The 15470-nt window shown below is 39.4% G+C and overlaps 1 protein-coding gene across 6 annotated transcripts in view; it reads left to right on the top strand.

Annotated features, from left to right (window-relative positions):
* OSMR (oncostatin M receptor) overlaps window positions 1-15470 on the top strand; it is a 51259-nt gene that overhangs the window by 17192 nt on the left and 18597 nt on the right. For all 6 annotated transcript variants that reach the window (XM_087927365.1, XM_087927363.1, XM_026715913.2 and 3 more), the window contains 7 exons: window positions 2362-2528; window positions 4824-4977; window positions 6726-6983; window positions 10589-10727; window positions 11136-11284; window positions 12909-13039; window positions 13912-14080. In XM_087927365.1, coding sequence (XP_087783491.1) covers window positions 2362-2528; window positions 4824-4977; window positions 6726-6983; window positions 10589-10727; window positions 11136-11284; window positions 12909-13039; window positions 13912-14080 — 1167 coding nt within the window. The remainder of the gene's footprint in view (window positions 1-2361; window positions 2529-4823; window positions 4978-6725; window positions 6984-10588; window positions 10728-11135; window positions 11285-12908; window positions 13040-13911; window positions 14081-15470) is intronic.

Below are 15470 nucleotides of genomic sequence, written 5' to 3'. Positions count from 1 at the left end.
AATATGCCACTGACTAGAGATGAGCAAACTTAAGTTCTATTACAGCTAGATAGAATAAAACAGTCTTTGAAAGTATCCTTCACAATATCTTTGATTCATGGAGATGATTAGCAGCATCACATTTCTGGGTGTGCAGCCAACAAGCAGGCTGGCTTGGTCAGCCAACAGTGAGACACTGGTGAAGCAAGCACAATAGCACTTGCATTTTCTGCATCACAAGAGAAAAGTATATCTTCCTTCCACTGTCCTTACCACTTTCTATAGCTCAAGCGCATCCTCTCATATTGCAGTACCGTCTGGTTTGGGAGCATTACTGTTTCAGACAGGAAGGCAAAGCAGAGAGTGGTGAGGACGGTGGAAAGTATTATTGGTAGTTCACTACCTTCTATCCAGGACATAGCATATAAGCGATGCTAGAGCAGGGTCCGCAGTATTGTCTGGGATGTTACACATCCTCTTCGTGATCTGTTTTTCTTGTTACCTTCCAGGAGGAGGCTTCGTGGTATCCGAAGCCTCCACATCCATATTCAGTCACAGTTTTGTTCCATACAGCATCAACCTTATTGAACTCTCAAGCTTTCTCTTTCCGCTATGTATGCATGATGGACAGTGATTAATGTTTATATATGTAAGGATGTTGATATATCCATACATATGTATGTAGTATGTGTATGTGTGTTATGTATGTGTACACTTTTGAGGGCAGGCAACAGAATTTCATTTTTAATGTGTGCCAGCGTGCCCATAGTAAAAAAAAAAAGAGAGAGAGAGAGAGAGAATAAAGGTTATCTTAATAGAGTATTCATCCAATAAACGATTGACCAGGCAACAGATCAGACCAGTAAACTATTGCTTGGGTGGCCTATCCAAAGGAAAAACAGCAGACAAGATAAAACAACAATGGGAGTGAACATAATACATAAGCCATGCTGGGCTGTGTAGCCAGTGCACAATTTGAGACTCATCAAAGAGTAGTTTGCAAAGTTTGTTCTGCTGCTGGCTCCCACGTGCTTTTTGCTTAGCCTCCCAGACCTGTGAAATTCAGTGCTCTAATACTGGATTTCCATTAAACATGTCTGCTATGATTAAGTGGTTGAACTTTTGAGTCTAGATAACTTTCAGGGTGCAGGGCAAGTTCTTGTGAACTTGCTTGGTCTGTCAAAACCAGAGTGGCTCCATGTGAACCTTATAAGGTACCAGACAAAGAAACAGATACCCTGGACACCAGTTCTTTTATTAGAATGAAATTTTGCAATATGCTTCCTTTCCTCTCTCTTTTATCTTCATGAGAACTGAGGAAAGGACTGCTATCTGAAGCGTTTGTGCAAACCCGTTTCTTGGCTTTAGCTCAAGTTTTGTTTATCTGATTGTTGCTTTGTTGAGCATATTTTTTTTTGTCCTTGAAGGCCATCCCCTATATTCACTACACTGTAATATCGCAGAAATCTTTAGTGACATGACCGTTGTCCCGTGGTGCTTCTGGCTCAACTTTATCTCAATCCTCTTCCTCTGAGGAAACATATTCTAGAATTTTCTCCCATTCTACGAAATAGTGCTGGAGCCAGCCCTAACTTAGATCTGAAGGTGATGACAGAATCAAGCCAAGTCCCTCTACTCTAAATATAAATTCCACGACCAAAACTGTAAGAACAACCTCCTCTCCTATAAATTTATGTGAATAAGTTTTTTAAAAAAAGGTGTATCTGGGGGAAATTTATGGATTATCATTTTGTCAGCTTAATTTTCTATTATGACTGTACTTTTATTCTTACTGATTTTATAAAATTGTTTGCTACTCAGATTCAACAATTTGAGATGGGCAGCCATATAAAAATGAATGAATGAATGAATGAATGAATGAATGAATGAATGAATGAATGAATGATTTGGGAGATAATGGTAAGTGTTGGTATTTTTCTGTGTTGGTCCCTTCCATCATAATGCATATTGTTAAGTCTTGCTTTTAATGTTTTCTCCCTGTTTTATCATTCTGAGCCAGTGGGTGGATAAAAAGACCAGAATCCAACCTAAATAAATCAGATTCATGGCCCTCACCCTCAAATTCTTGGCTCTTAACTAAAGAGCATATTAATTAAAATTAACATGCAAATTGAACCTTCGGATTAAGGAAAATATTATAAAGAAACAGATTATTTCTGTATAAATGTTTCATGAAACTACTTTATAGATTCATCTATCTTAGAATTTCTTAACCTTAACAAATTTAATATTTGTTGTTTTAGTGCTAGTCATGCTGGATAATTTTTAGAATTGAAACCGTTACATTTTAAAGTTGCTGGGGTTGAGAAACACTTAGATCACTCATTATTTTTTTCCATTTTCTATTCTTTTTTCCATTAGGCCATCAGCTGTTTGAACCAAGAAACCTTAGGATTTACTCAAATAATTCTCTTCAGCAACTACTACTGGAATGGGATGTTAGTGATGAAGCATATAATTCCAAAATAGACATTGTTTTTAACATCCAAATTCGTTTAAGAGAAGAAGACAAAAGAATTATTTTGAATGTAAGTATCATTCTGAAAACAGGGCTTAAGAATTTACATCATCTTCCTCTTGAATCCAATTCCAATTTAGTGTAAATAAATTTTAAAGTTCAAGCTAAATCCAAACTAGATGCATACATATCAAAAGCGCTCTTTAAGAAGCTTTTACTTCTTCTTTCCTGTTAAAAAACAAGTTTGAGAAGATGAAACAGGAAGTATAATAAGAATTTGCTATTCTTATATAAGAGGAGGGAGGGAGGGAGAGAGAGAGACCGAGACTAGCACCCAGTTTTGGTCACCACATTACAAAAAAAAATATTGAGACTGGAAAAAGTGCAAAGAAGAGCAATTAAGATGATTAAAGGCCTGGAGACAAAAACATATGAAGAACACTTGGAGGAATTGGGGATGTCTGAAATGGTATAGGGCTGTGATGGCGAACCTATGGCACGTGTGCCACAGATGGTTCGCAAAGCCATTTGTGCCGGCATGCGAGCCTCAGGCAAACTTACCTCCCTGCACATGCACGCACCTCACAACTGACTTTTGGCTGGTTTGAGGCCTTCTTCGGCCTCCCAGAGGCTTCCAAGAGGCCAAAAAATGCCTCAAACCAGCCGAAAATCAGCTGTGAGGCACAGTGCATGGGGGGGTGGAGATTGCGCACACATGTGCAGGGGGCGTGGTGGCACGCATTGTCTCCTGGGTGCTGGAACACGTGCGTGCGTCAATGCACACACAATTTTTGGCACAGGAAAACAAAAAGGTTAGCTACCACTGGTATAGAGTCTCCTGTTTGAGCAGGGGGTTGGACTAGAAGACCTCCAAGGTCCCTTTCAACTCTGACCTACTCTATTCTTTGTTGTCTAATCTACTCTATTCTTTCTGAATATCCTGCCCATGTTATGAGAAATGTCTGTTCCTGTATTTCTGTAGTTTTTCCTAATGGATAAATAGCATTACAGGTGGTCCCCATTTCACCTTGTTTAGCAATCATCTGCAATTCTGATGTTGGTGACAAATAAACTTGATGACCAATAGTCGCCACTCTGCAAAGAAAAGCTGAAGTCAGATCATAAACCCAGTTGCAATTTAGTGACTGCTCCATTTAACGACCAAATTGGGGTTGGACTAGAAGACCTCCAATGCCTTCTCTTCTCTTGTTCTCTTCTCCTTCCCCTTCCCCTTCCCCATTCCATTCCATTCTATTAGTAACTCCAAGGTCACATGATTGCATTTTGAATGCTTGACAACAAGGGTACATTCCAACTATTTGCAGCATCCCGTAGTCATGTAACTGTGTTGTGGTTTTTCAGACAACCAGAAGTTACTTCCTGTTTCGGGTAAATCCACATCACAGCAAACAATGGGTTTACTTAATGATCACAGTGTTCATTTAACAACTGCAGCATTCATTTTATGACTGCTGCATTCGCTTAATGATAGCCCCAACAAAGTCACAACATACATGCTCCATTATGGCAGTATGTCAAAAAAGGAGCAGAGAGGTGCGTGATAGCTGACTTATATAGTCTTCTAATACTTTTAAGGGAAATACCTGGGAAGAAGTTGCAGCTGATTGTAAAGCAGTGAAGATGATTAAGAGCTGGGTAGATATGTGAAATATAAATATACATTGTCAACAAAGCTGCATGTGAGATTTTGTTGAAGCAGCCAATACTGGTTTTAGATGTCAGTTATATTTCAAGCAAGAACACGGTCAGAGAACTCCAAGGTATTGCTCTGTTTCTTATTTTGTGGTCAGCATCCTAACCCAAATGGTTCTGAATTTTGCTACATCTGTCAGTCGGTCTGTCCATCCATCTCATCCATCAGCTATTTATGTATGTATGTATGTGTGTGTGTGTGTGTGTGTGTGTATTTGTTTGTTTGTTTGTTTGTTTGTTTTGCCAGTTTTATCTGCCACTCTAGCCAAAGTCAGTGAGTATTCCAGTATGTAAAATTTTACACCAGGAATCCAAGATTGTACTCATAAAATTCATAGCATCCAGGAACCATCATAAAAAAAATGCATACCCTTATACCTCAGATGCCCAGTGAGCAAACCCCATCTTGACTGAATTCTGAAAACACAGAAAGGGACACATTCTGATCAGGAGTTAGTTCTTCTTTAATGCTGGAGCAGCCATGCTAGAAATTCTAGTTTCTAGCAAGGTTCTCCAGCGTATCTTTATTCACGTGTACAGTAACCAGACTTTTGTTCTTTTACAGAAATAGTGAAATCAAAAGAGCCAAAATTTATTGTCTCATTGGTTTGGGTTCCTTTTTTAATTAGCTTCTCTTATGGTATACTTTTAGGTGAATTATACAGCAGTTCTCAATAAATCAAGACAACAGTGGAGTTTTACCTCTGAGGTACCCTTGCAGTGTGCAACGCATGAAGCCAGAATAAGGAGCAAAGTGGCATCTTCTCAAATTTGGAGTAACTGGAGTGATTGGGTAGCAGCAGATGGTAAAGTCCAATTACCAGGGAAAAGCATGATGTGCTGCATTGTGCAGCTTCTCTAACTTGAATTTCTGTTCCTGTTTTTTGTTGCTCTTCATAAATATGTCTATGGAGATTCTCAGTTATCCAGGTTGTGGTTATCCCAGAGCTGCTTTTTTCAAGAGACAACTGAACTTTCTGGTTTTTCCTTGAAGACGTTTCACTTCTCATCCAAGAAGCTCCTTCAGCTCTGACTGGATGGTGGAGAATTAAAGGATTTATATTCCTTGCAGACAGTTGGTCATTTGCATTCTTTTAGAGAGGAGTTGAGGCCATTTGGAGGTTTATCTGTGTCCTCAGGGTCACCTGAGTAGTGTAAAGAATGCAAATGACCAGCTGTCTGCAAAGAATATAAATCCTTCCAGTCCCCACTATCCAGTCAGAGCTGAAGAATCTTCTTGAATGAGAAGCAAAACATCTTCAAAGAAAAACGAAGTCCAGTTACTTCTTGAAAAAGCCCCTTTGGGACTCTTCACAAATAATTACCTTATTTTTATCAGGAAGGGACTTAGGACAGAGGTATCAAACTGGTGGCCTGTGGGCCGGATGCATCATGTTTAGGCCACCCCCGCCCCAGCTCTGCAAAGGGAAAAACGTCGCAATACATCATGTGATGGCCACATGATGCTGCAAGTTTGATACCCGTGATATAGGGTGACATTGAGCAATTTGATGCCCCACTCCCCCTGCTAAAACATCAGCTTCTGAAGGTTTGGAAATGCCCCTTGAGAACAACGAGCATTTTAATAAGCTGCAACAGTTCTTAAAGTATCGCAAAAGCTGTTTTCTCCTGGGAGATTTTCTTCAGGGGCATTTATTTGCCCATAGTCCATCCTTAAACGTAAGGTAGATGAGTGATTAGGCTTATTTAATGGATTTCATAAATCATCTATTCTGGGCATAGGGAAACCATCAGGTTTTTCCCCGTAGCATTCAACTAGAATCCACCTACCTGTATTCTGGGATAATAAAAAAATCAATCAAGTGTTGTTTATGTTCTGCTTGAAAAGGAACATGGGGCTGATCAGAATTCTCCTCTCATGGAGAACTCCTGGGTTGTAAGTCTGCGTACATGCTACTGTGTCTGCAGTTCAGCTGATCCTCATGCATGATGCTGCAGTTCAGCATCCTCATACAATAACCTAGACCAAGGGCCCCAACCCCCAGTTCATGGACCAGCACCGGTGTACCACGTGCCAGAAATCGGGCCGTGCAAACAATTGAAGCCCCATCCATGTGATGTGGGCTTCACACAAAACCACGCCCCCTCAGTCCACAGAAAAACCTCTTCTACATCCCTGATGCCCAAAAGGTTGGGGGCCTAGACATAACAGCATTTGGTCAAAGATAGCGCAAAAGTCCTTCTTCCTGGTTTGATAAGTAGCATAGCATACATATATCTGCAGTTTGAGTCTTATTTCTGCCATGAACGTCCTCTGCCTCAAATAGTTCATCCACCTCTCAACTTAGTCTCCCAGTTGGCCATATGGAGAACAAATAATGGCAACTAGCTCTATGGCAGCTTTCTCCAACCTGGTCCCTTCCAGGTGTTCTGGGACTGGCAACTGCCGGAATGCCAAGTGAAGATTATGGCACTTTGCTCAAATGGAGATTTTTCATTTTTCTAAGGAAAATTGTCCAAAAGATCCCTTTGAACAATAAAATAATTAAATGAAGAAAATGCAATCTTCTTTTTCTCTGTCATTTTTGTGCAGGCCCAGATGTTCTCAGCAATGAAAAATATTACATCTTTCCTGATGGAAAAGTATTTGAGCAAGGTTCCAACATCACATATTGCTGCATTGCGAAGAAAAATGAATATGTAAATAGTCTGACATTTTACCGGAACCATCGGAAGACAAATCATCAACGAGTATTTTTTACTGAAAAGTCTGAATTTTCATTCCCCCATCGCTTTCAACTCACTTGTAATTTTAGCGGCAAACCCAGATCCGTGTATCTCTACCTCACCAGTAAGCAGAAATTTTCAGTCTTATTGCTTGTCACTATGGACATTATAAAAGGGACGTGGTGGCTCAGTGGCTAAGATGCTGAGCTTGTCGATCAGAAAGGTTGGCAGTTCGGTGGATTGAATCCCTAGCACCACGTAACGGAGTGAGCTCCCATTACTTGGTCCACCTTCTGCCGACCTAGCAGTTCAAAAGCAACATAAAAAATACTGTAGAAAAATAGAGACCACTTTGTGGGAAGGTAACAACACTCCGTGCGCCTTTGGCATTTAGTCATTCCGGCCACATGTCCACGGAGACATCTTCAGACAGTGCTGGCTCTTTGGCTTTGTAACAGAGATGAGCACCACCCCCTAGAACTGGAAACAACTAGCACATATGTGCAAGGGGAACCTTTACCTTTACTTTTATGGACCTTCTTGGGGTGTTGCAAAGGGCCTGGACTTCACTTAACAGTAATCCCAGCCAACATGGCCAGTGATCAGAGATTATGGAAGTTACAATCTAGTAACATTAGGAGATCTCATGTTGCTCTCTTTTGCTGGAGAGAACAGGATTATTTGAACTAGAACTGCTTGAGATTTTGCTGAATTTTCTGAATACTGAAAGATTTCATGCCCTAAAGTGTGCTTGGACTATGGATAGCTCTAGAAAACACACACACACATACACCAGGGTTTGGGGGTTTTTTTGCTTGCCAAAAGGGATTTTTCATTAATTTCCTGTGGCTGCTTTTGGAAGCAAATGTAATCCAGTTGATTCCAGCTGCTTGATGATCTAATGATCATCAGTTCCCTGCTGCCAATAAATAGCAGGTTGGAAGAAAGATACATAAAATAATTATGCATGCATAGAGTTGTTCAAGTCTATCTGAATGGGTGATGTGTACCCCCCTAGTCCAGCTACTTCTGTGGTTCTTGGACCCACCTAAAACCCCTTTCTTCCATTTCATCTGGCCCAGAAAGAGCTAAGAGATCCCATTTCCCAAAATAAAGGTAGCAACAGTCCCAGGCAAAGGGACACTGCTTCTTCCTATTCCATAGAGGTAGAAACACTTAGGATTAGCAACCTGAATGGACTTCCATTGCTGAGGATGGTGCAGGAGGCTACTTTAGGAAGGGCTGGGAAGATCACAATTTGTGTGCCCTTTCCTTCATCTCCTTCTATCACAAGAAGTGCTATCTATCTATGCCTCTATCAAAAGAAGTGATAACCCCAGTTTGTCCAAAGGGCTGGTCTTCAAATAAAGGACAGGCTATAATGAGGCATCTCCCAGGGTGGGATTCAAACTTTTTTACTACCAGTTCTGTGGGCATGGCTTGCCTTGGTGGGCAAGGCTTGGTGGGCGTGGCAGGGGAAGGATACTGTAAAATCTCCATTCCCTCCCCACTTCAGTGGGAAGGTTACTGCAAAATCCCATTCCTTCCCCACTAACCTGCCTTCCAGCCCCTTTCTCCTGTGCAGGGCTACAAAAGAAGACCCAGCCCATCAGCTGGGACTTGGGAGGCAGAGAATAGATGGGGGCAGGGCCAGTCAGAGGTGGTATTTCCCAGTTCTCTGAACTACTCAAAATTTCCGCTATCGGTTCTCCAGAACTGGTCAGAACCTGTTGAATACCACCTCTGGGATATCCTTATCTTTAAATTTAGGGAATCAATACCAGGATACTGCAGTTGTGATCCTTTTACATACAAAACAATGGGACATGTATAGAATGGGATGGCCATTCTGTTCTACTAGTTTTCTAACACTCCTCTCACTTTTAGGTAGCAGCCTTCCTTGAGTTGGGGATGAACGCTCCTAATTATGCCCTTTCCTTAGTAACAGTAGAAAAGTGGTTACTCACTGCTGCCTTCTGTTTTTTTTTTTACTTCTCAATCTACTCTATTATCCTAGGATTTTCATGTGTTCTCCCATCCATCACTAATAAGGGCTAAACCTATTAGATTTTGCAAGGGTCAGCAATAGTTAACCAGATGTTGCAGCTGCAAAGGACTTTTCTTCTTGCTCTCCACAAATCAATGATAATTCTCTCACTTTCCCCAAAGGGAAAAAGACCAGGAAAGAAGGACGCATATAACCAAAAGTTCTCCTTTGCTGTGTGTTATGATATGTACAGAATAACCCTTCAGTAACAAGGATATGCACATGGAAACGTTTATGAGAGTAGTTATGCATAATTATTCAGCCACACACAGATACACTAAATTGAGTTTAAGTTTACTTTAAGAAATAGCACAGTCCAATAAACGGTCCAGGTCATATACGTTTTACAGTCCAAAGAATATTCAATTACAAAGTCTTCTTACCAGTTGCCTTTGTCATTTATAGTAAACAAAAATATCAAAGTATAAGCACAGCATAAATACAACAAGGAACTTTAGATAGCAATAGAATGTCAGAGAATCAGAATGTCAGAGATCGAAAATGTCAGAGAGAGCAAGCTATGATATCTAGCTCCCTCTTAATTTGCAATATAATCAACCAATCAGAATATAGTATAAATCAATAGTGATTTTGTCTTAAAGCTACAAACATACATTGTTGGTTTATATATTGCCAACCCAACTAATTGGTGGACAGATTCCTAACACTGAACCCATATGGATAATTGTAGATAGTCTAGGACATATATAACATTGATTAGGAGATGAATATGTGACTTTCTTGAGAGGAAATAATATAATCAGAGCAGGAAGACTCAAGTTCTAGCCCTGTGATGATGAACCTATGGCATGCGTGCCGTTGCCCCAGCGCATGGCTCCCACCAGCCAGCTGATTGTTGGGTATCTGCCACACATGTGCAGGGGGCGGGGTGCATGCACAAGGGCGCGGGGGTAGGGAAAGTGTGAGATCATGCACATATGCACAGGGGCATGGGGGAGTCACACGTTCATTGCATTGGTGCAGGCACATATGCGTATACACACACACGCACATTATCAGTTTTGGCACACGATGACGAAAAGGTTAGCCACCACTGTTCTGGCCTGAGCTCAGAAACTCAGAAGGTCAATTTGTGCCAGTCTCTCAGACCAACCAATTTCCCAAGTTCTTGTTGTGCCTGCTAGGATGGAAGGAGGGGTCAAGTGAGGACTCAGCTCGGAGTCATTATGCAGCTGCTGGTGGCATAAGCCTGATTGTCATCCCCCAAGATCTATGAAAGTTTATCTGGTTATTACCAGGGGAAGGCAAACAGTCTGGTGATATTCTTGTAGCATAGGTGGTAGATGATGTAGTTGCTGACATTAGCTATAAGTGACTCAGGTTGCTTGTGTCTGACATTCTGGATAAAGACAAGATGAAGAAGCACTCTGTATGCTGTTCTGAATTCCTGATAAAATTTATATTAAAACAGACAAACTGCAGAGCTCTATAATATTTATCACTATGGTTATTGGAAACATCCTTGAATAAAGGTGACAAAGATGCCAAAGATGGAGCAAGATTCACTATCTGTTCCCAATGCTTGTATTGATAATCTTTCTTGTGGTAGTGGTAGTGGGGGAAGAGGGGAAACGAGATGAACAAATTGACTTGTTGGGTAAGGAATTGTATAGATGAAATATATAAGAAAATAACATAGGAATCTGAACTTGTCTTAATAGGTCAGCCTGATAAACCCCAAAAGCTAAGCTGTGAAACCGAAGACATGATTAATATTACATGTACTTGGGATCCTGGACATGTAGATAAAACTGAGCACTCGGAGAAACACTGTCCAATGGAGTTTATTCTGTCTGATGTGTAAGTATTCTCAATCAGACAAAGTCAGTCCAAAGGATAATAGGGAGGGGCTTAGAGTAGTTGTATCAGGATTTAGGGGGCTATCTTTGAAAAGAATGTTTGGGGATGTTGAAGACCTTGATGCCAGGAGACAAAATCTGTCTTGGATAAAAAAAGGTTGGTGACTATCAGAAAGTTAAAACAAACCAGCTATTTGCATATTTAACTTGAATGGAGGAAACCTTTGACATTTTGCTTAAGGTTATTGTATGCCTCTACTAAAATAGATATAATGAAATTTATAGTGGCTTAGAGATAAATCTTGGTTCAGAATAAATCTTGAATAAATACAATTTCTTTAATGTATTATTTTGGTCTGCAAATTGAATAAATACTGTCTTTTTTCTCTCCCATGCTATTTTTTGAAAGCTCTTCTACAAAAACATATTGTAGTACAAAGAATGAAACGAGTTGTTCATTCAAGCGGGATGACCAATTCCTATACAATGTAATGTTAACCTCCAGAAATTGCCTTGGACAGAAACATGAGCAGCTTAGTTTTAATGTAATGTACGTAGGTAAGGGTTGATTTTCTTACTAATTTTTGTATTTCATCCTATTGTTACAATCTAAGAGCATGAAATAGTTTTGCATGCTGCAACTGGGTAAAAATGTCAAATAAAAATTAATGTTGTGAATTGGTCCTTACAAATAGAACTGGCTATCCCACAAAGATCTGGAGAAGTTGTAATTGCCAGAATATGTGATTTATTCTCCTGTTGTTTCCTTACTGATAAATAAGTTGAGAAAAGCAGAACAAATGAGAACCTGGCAAAGAAACATTCTTAGCCCATTCTTGTCTAATCTGATGACCAACATGTTAAAGTTTTGCAATTGTATTTATAACACATCTGGAGAATATGACATTGGGAAAGAATCAGTGATTTCCACAAATCAGGTCAAAACAGGCATAATGTCATGATGCCCCTTTTTATACATAGCATGTTCAAAACGGATGGGGCTTGTGCAGGGGTGGGATATAAATTTTTTAACAACCGGTTCTGTGGGTGTGGCTTAGTTGGTGGTCATGGCTTGGTGGTCATGTGACTGGCTGGGTGTGGCCAACTCGAGGCACGCATCTCCTCGCCTGGCCTCTCATGACTGTGGGGATGCAGTTGTAAGTGTGAAAAATGGTCATAAGTCACTTTTTTTTCAGTGCTGAAAAAATGTACATTGTACATTACACAAGCAAAGTAAAGGAAGAAAAAAAAACTCCAGAGAAGTTCCTGAGATAAGTCTAGTCTTGCCAAGAATGTAATAAGAGTTAACGGAGAGGCAGTTTCTGTAAGCAACTAAGGAATGTTTCTTTCCTGCCTTCCTTACAGGATTAGGCCAGTAATTTCTTCTAACAACCGGTTCTCTGAACTGCTTAGAATGTTAACAAGCGGTTCTAGCAAATAGGTGGAGAACCTGTAGAATCTCACTCCGGGCTTGTGTTGTGTTGTATTGTGTGCAAGGCCTTGCCTGCTGGAACCCTTACCTACAAAGATGCCATTGAGTAATTTAAGCAATTCAGAATTTCTAGTCTGTTGGGCTGCTCCTGTTGCTTTTCTCCTCCTGATTTACTTTAAGCTATTATAAATTCAGCTTTGGGGATTCCTTTAGCAGGATTTGTTCCTGTTGCCTTTCACTCTTCGTGATGATTCTCGTCACCCAGAAGGCTCAAGTTACAAGCATTCACAACTTGGAATGTAGATTGGATTTATTTGGCTAAGGTTTGACACATTCCATTGAGCCCCATCATGCCAGGGAAATTATTGATTACCTTCCTCATTTCGGCAGGAAGAAAAGAAACCTTTTTGTGTGTGTGTGTCCTTCTTTCTTGTCTTCGAGAACTGCAACCACTGCATTGGAAAATTGGGCACACTTCACTGATGGGAATGAAAGGGAAGAGAAAACAACTCTGGAATAAAAGCAAACTAAGCTGAAGTGGAGAAAGTAGAAGAAAAAGATAATGCCTGATAGATGGTTGGAATCGTTTTTATGCCTGAAGATCTTTCATGACAGGGAAGGGATGTCCAGAGATGATAAAGCAATTTTGGATTGATTGATTGATTTATCTATCTGATTTTATGGCCCAAGGTGTTGATTTACTTTTTTTTCTGGATCCTCATATTCCTTCATTTTTTTCTTTTCAACCAGTTTGTCCTGTAATTATTGGTAAACCATCAGTGGATTATCGAAATGCTACTTTCATTCAGTTATCTTGGCAGATAAAACCAATAAATGCAAGCCTATCATTGCTATGCCAGATCAATATTGGCGAGAATAAGGTGAGAAGCATCTATATAAAGTAATAGCAACTCTTCCCATCCTGTTATAAATCCTGCATAAGAAGTCAGATGTGGTTGTTTACATGTGCCTTATTTAATTCAAAACCCTTTTTATTTTCTACGTTACAATTGCAAAACAGCCAAAACTCTAATGTTTAGACACCCTCCAACCCAAATCTCAATCATGGCACAGTTCACCCTATCATAAACAGTAAATCCATTATCTGAAGACCCAGATTGTTGGGGGCAATTTGCTGATTGTGTAAATTGCTTAGAGAGGGCTGTAAAGCACTGTGAAGCGGTATACAAGTCTAAGTGCTATTGCTAAATGCCATCCTTTAGAAAGCCAACAAATAGTAGGTTATGTACAGTGGTGTCCTCTTAGTGGCCCAGACATTTTTGATGAATTTAATGTTCCCTGTCTGCAGTCCCCCAGATCTGTTCCAAAGAATGAGACAAACATTGGGAATCAATGTGTAAATTAAACCTTTTAGAGTTTAAGTTGATTGGAAGGGTGGATAGGAATTTTTTAAAAAACAATTAAAATAATGAAAACAATTCCTTCAGATCAAATTCCAGTCTTGGTGGCTACGTAGATATGTCTGTGTAGGTTTCTCAGAGGCAATATAGATGTGGCTTGCAATTGCTGCCTTTCATTATTTGTTGTTTAGATTTTTCAGTGTAACCTATGGTTCTTGATTTTCTGATGGACTCAAGTACAAACCCAAAGCAGATCTGACCCTGCTTAGCTTTTTGGGGATCGGTCAAAATTTATTAGATACTAACATTTGTAGTTACATTTCAGAAAAACAATTATCCCAGAGAAAGATAGTATTTGGCCTCTTAACAGGTTTACTCTTTGTATTTTGCAGTACAATATCACAGTGCAGTCCAATTCCGATTCCCATTTCCACTTTCAACTGGGTGGACTGCAACCTGCCACAAACTATATATTTAGAGTACGCTGTGCTGCAGATGTCAGCCCCTTCTGGAAATGGAGTAAATGGACAGAGAGTATATCTGCTGAGACCATTGAAGCTGGTGAGCATTCTGTTGTGGAAGAAAAGTTTAAAGTTTAGTTTACTTTATTGTCATTGCACTTCGTACAATGAAATTAAATACCATCTTCAGCGTGCATTATGACTATGAAAATAAACACAACCACATATCCTTCACATTGAATTGAAAACTCCTGATATTGCATTAATATTGTGCTTATACAGTAGAATTCAACAGAGTTACTGCCCTGGGATAAAAGCTGTTTTTCAGCCTATTTGTCCTTGTTTTTATTGTTCTGTACCATCTGCCAGAGGGTAATAGTTCAAAAAAAGGGTGCCCAGGATGAGATGGATCTTTGAGAATGTTTTGAACTGTCTTAAGGCAGCGGGAACTATAAAACTCTTCCAAAGAGGGGAGAGGGCAACCGATGATCTTCTGGGCAATGACAGTAACCCTCTGGAGTGCTGTCCTATCTGTGCAATTGGCAAACCATACACAGGTGCAGTAAGTTAAAATACTTTCTATGGTGCAGCGTTAGAAGATAGAAGGATGTGGAACCTAGAGTTTTGTCTTCTTCCCTGTCTAGTGTCCTCCAAGTACTTGGAACTACAAGTTCCATTATCTCCAGCTAGCACAGACAAAGGATTGAAAGAGTGCGAGCTAATACATTGGGCAGGTACTAAGTTTAAATATAAGACATAAATAATAAGTAAAGAGTTTAGTCAAAACTATTGCTTTTCAGTTTAAGATTTAAATGAATATTTTAACGATAGAGTTGAATTGGTATGGATTGTTGTTTTAATTATATTATATATTTATAATTTCTTCTTTTCTTAAAATATAGTGTGTAGCTTTAGAATGTACTAAGCAGAATCCGAATGAAAGTTATGTATTATATTAAGTGTTATAAACTTAGGGGAAAGATATAAAGGCGTCATACTCCAATCAGCGATTACAGGAGGAATTTTGTGTTAATGAGAAAAAATAATAGACAGCTGAAACAGGACAGACAAAGGATATAAGTATAATGATTTAAATTGAGATGAAATAAATAAAATAGAATTAAGAGTGTTAGAAGAGGGGAGAAGTTATATAGAAAATGTAAAATGGTAATAAGATATGGAATGGTATATAAAAGTGAGCATGAACTTGAATTTATGTCTGTACGAAAAGATGTAACCCGGGATCAAGCTGCTTTCAAAAAAGATGTTTTATGTTTTCATAAAACATGTTTATGTTTTATGTTTTGTGTTTTGTTTGTTTATGTTTGTTTTTTAAAAATCAATAATTTTTTTGGAAAAAACAACAAATACTATTGCTTTTCAGAAGTCAAGGAAAGTATATCTTGATTCAATTGTCATACATATAGCCACTCAGTTATATTCAGATATGTAATCTTGCCAAATTTTGCAAATCTGAGTGGTGGAGTGTT

The sequence above is a fragment of the Pseudonaja textilis genome, chromosome 2, assembly GCF_049901715.1.
Source record: "Pseudonaja textilis isolate UNSWEBS1 chromosome 2, rPseTex1.2, whole genome shotgun sequence".
Classification (NCBI taxonomy): domain Eukaryota; kingdom Metazoa; phylum Chordata; class Lepidosauria; order Squamata; family Elapidae; genus Pseudonaja; species Pseudonaja textilis.
The sequence above is the reverse complement of the archived record's forward strand: the minus strand, read 5'-3'. Positions and strand labels throughout refer to the sequence as shown.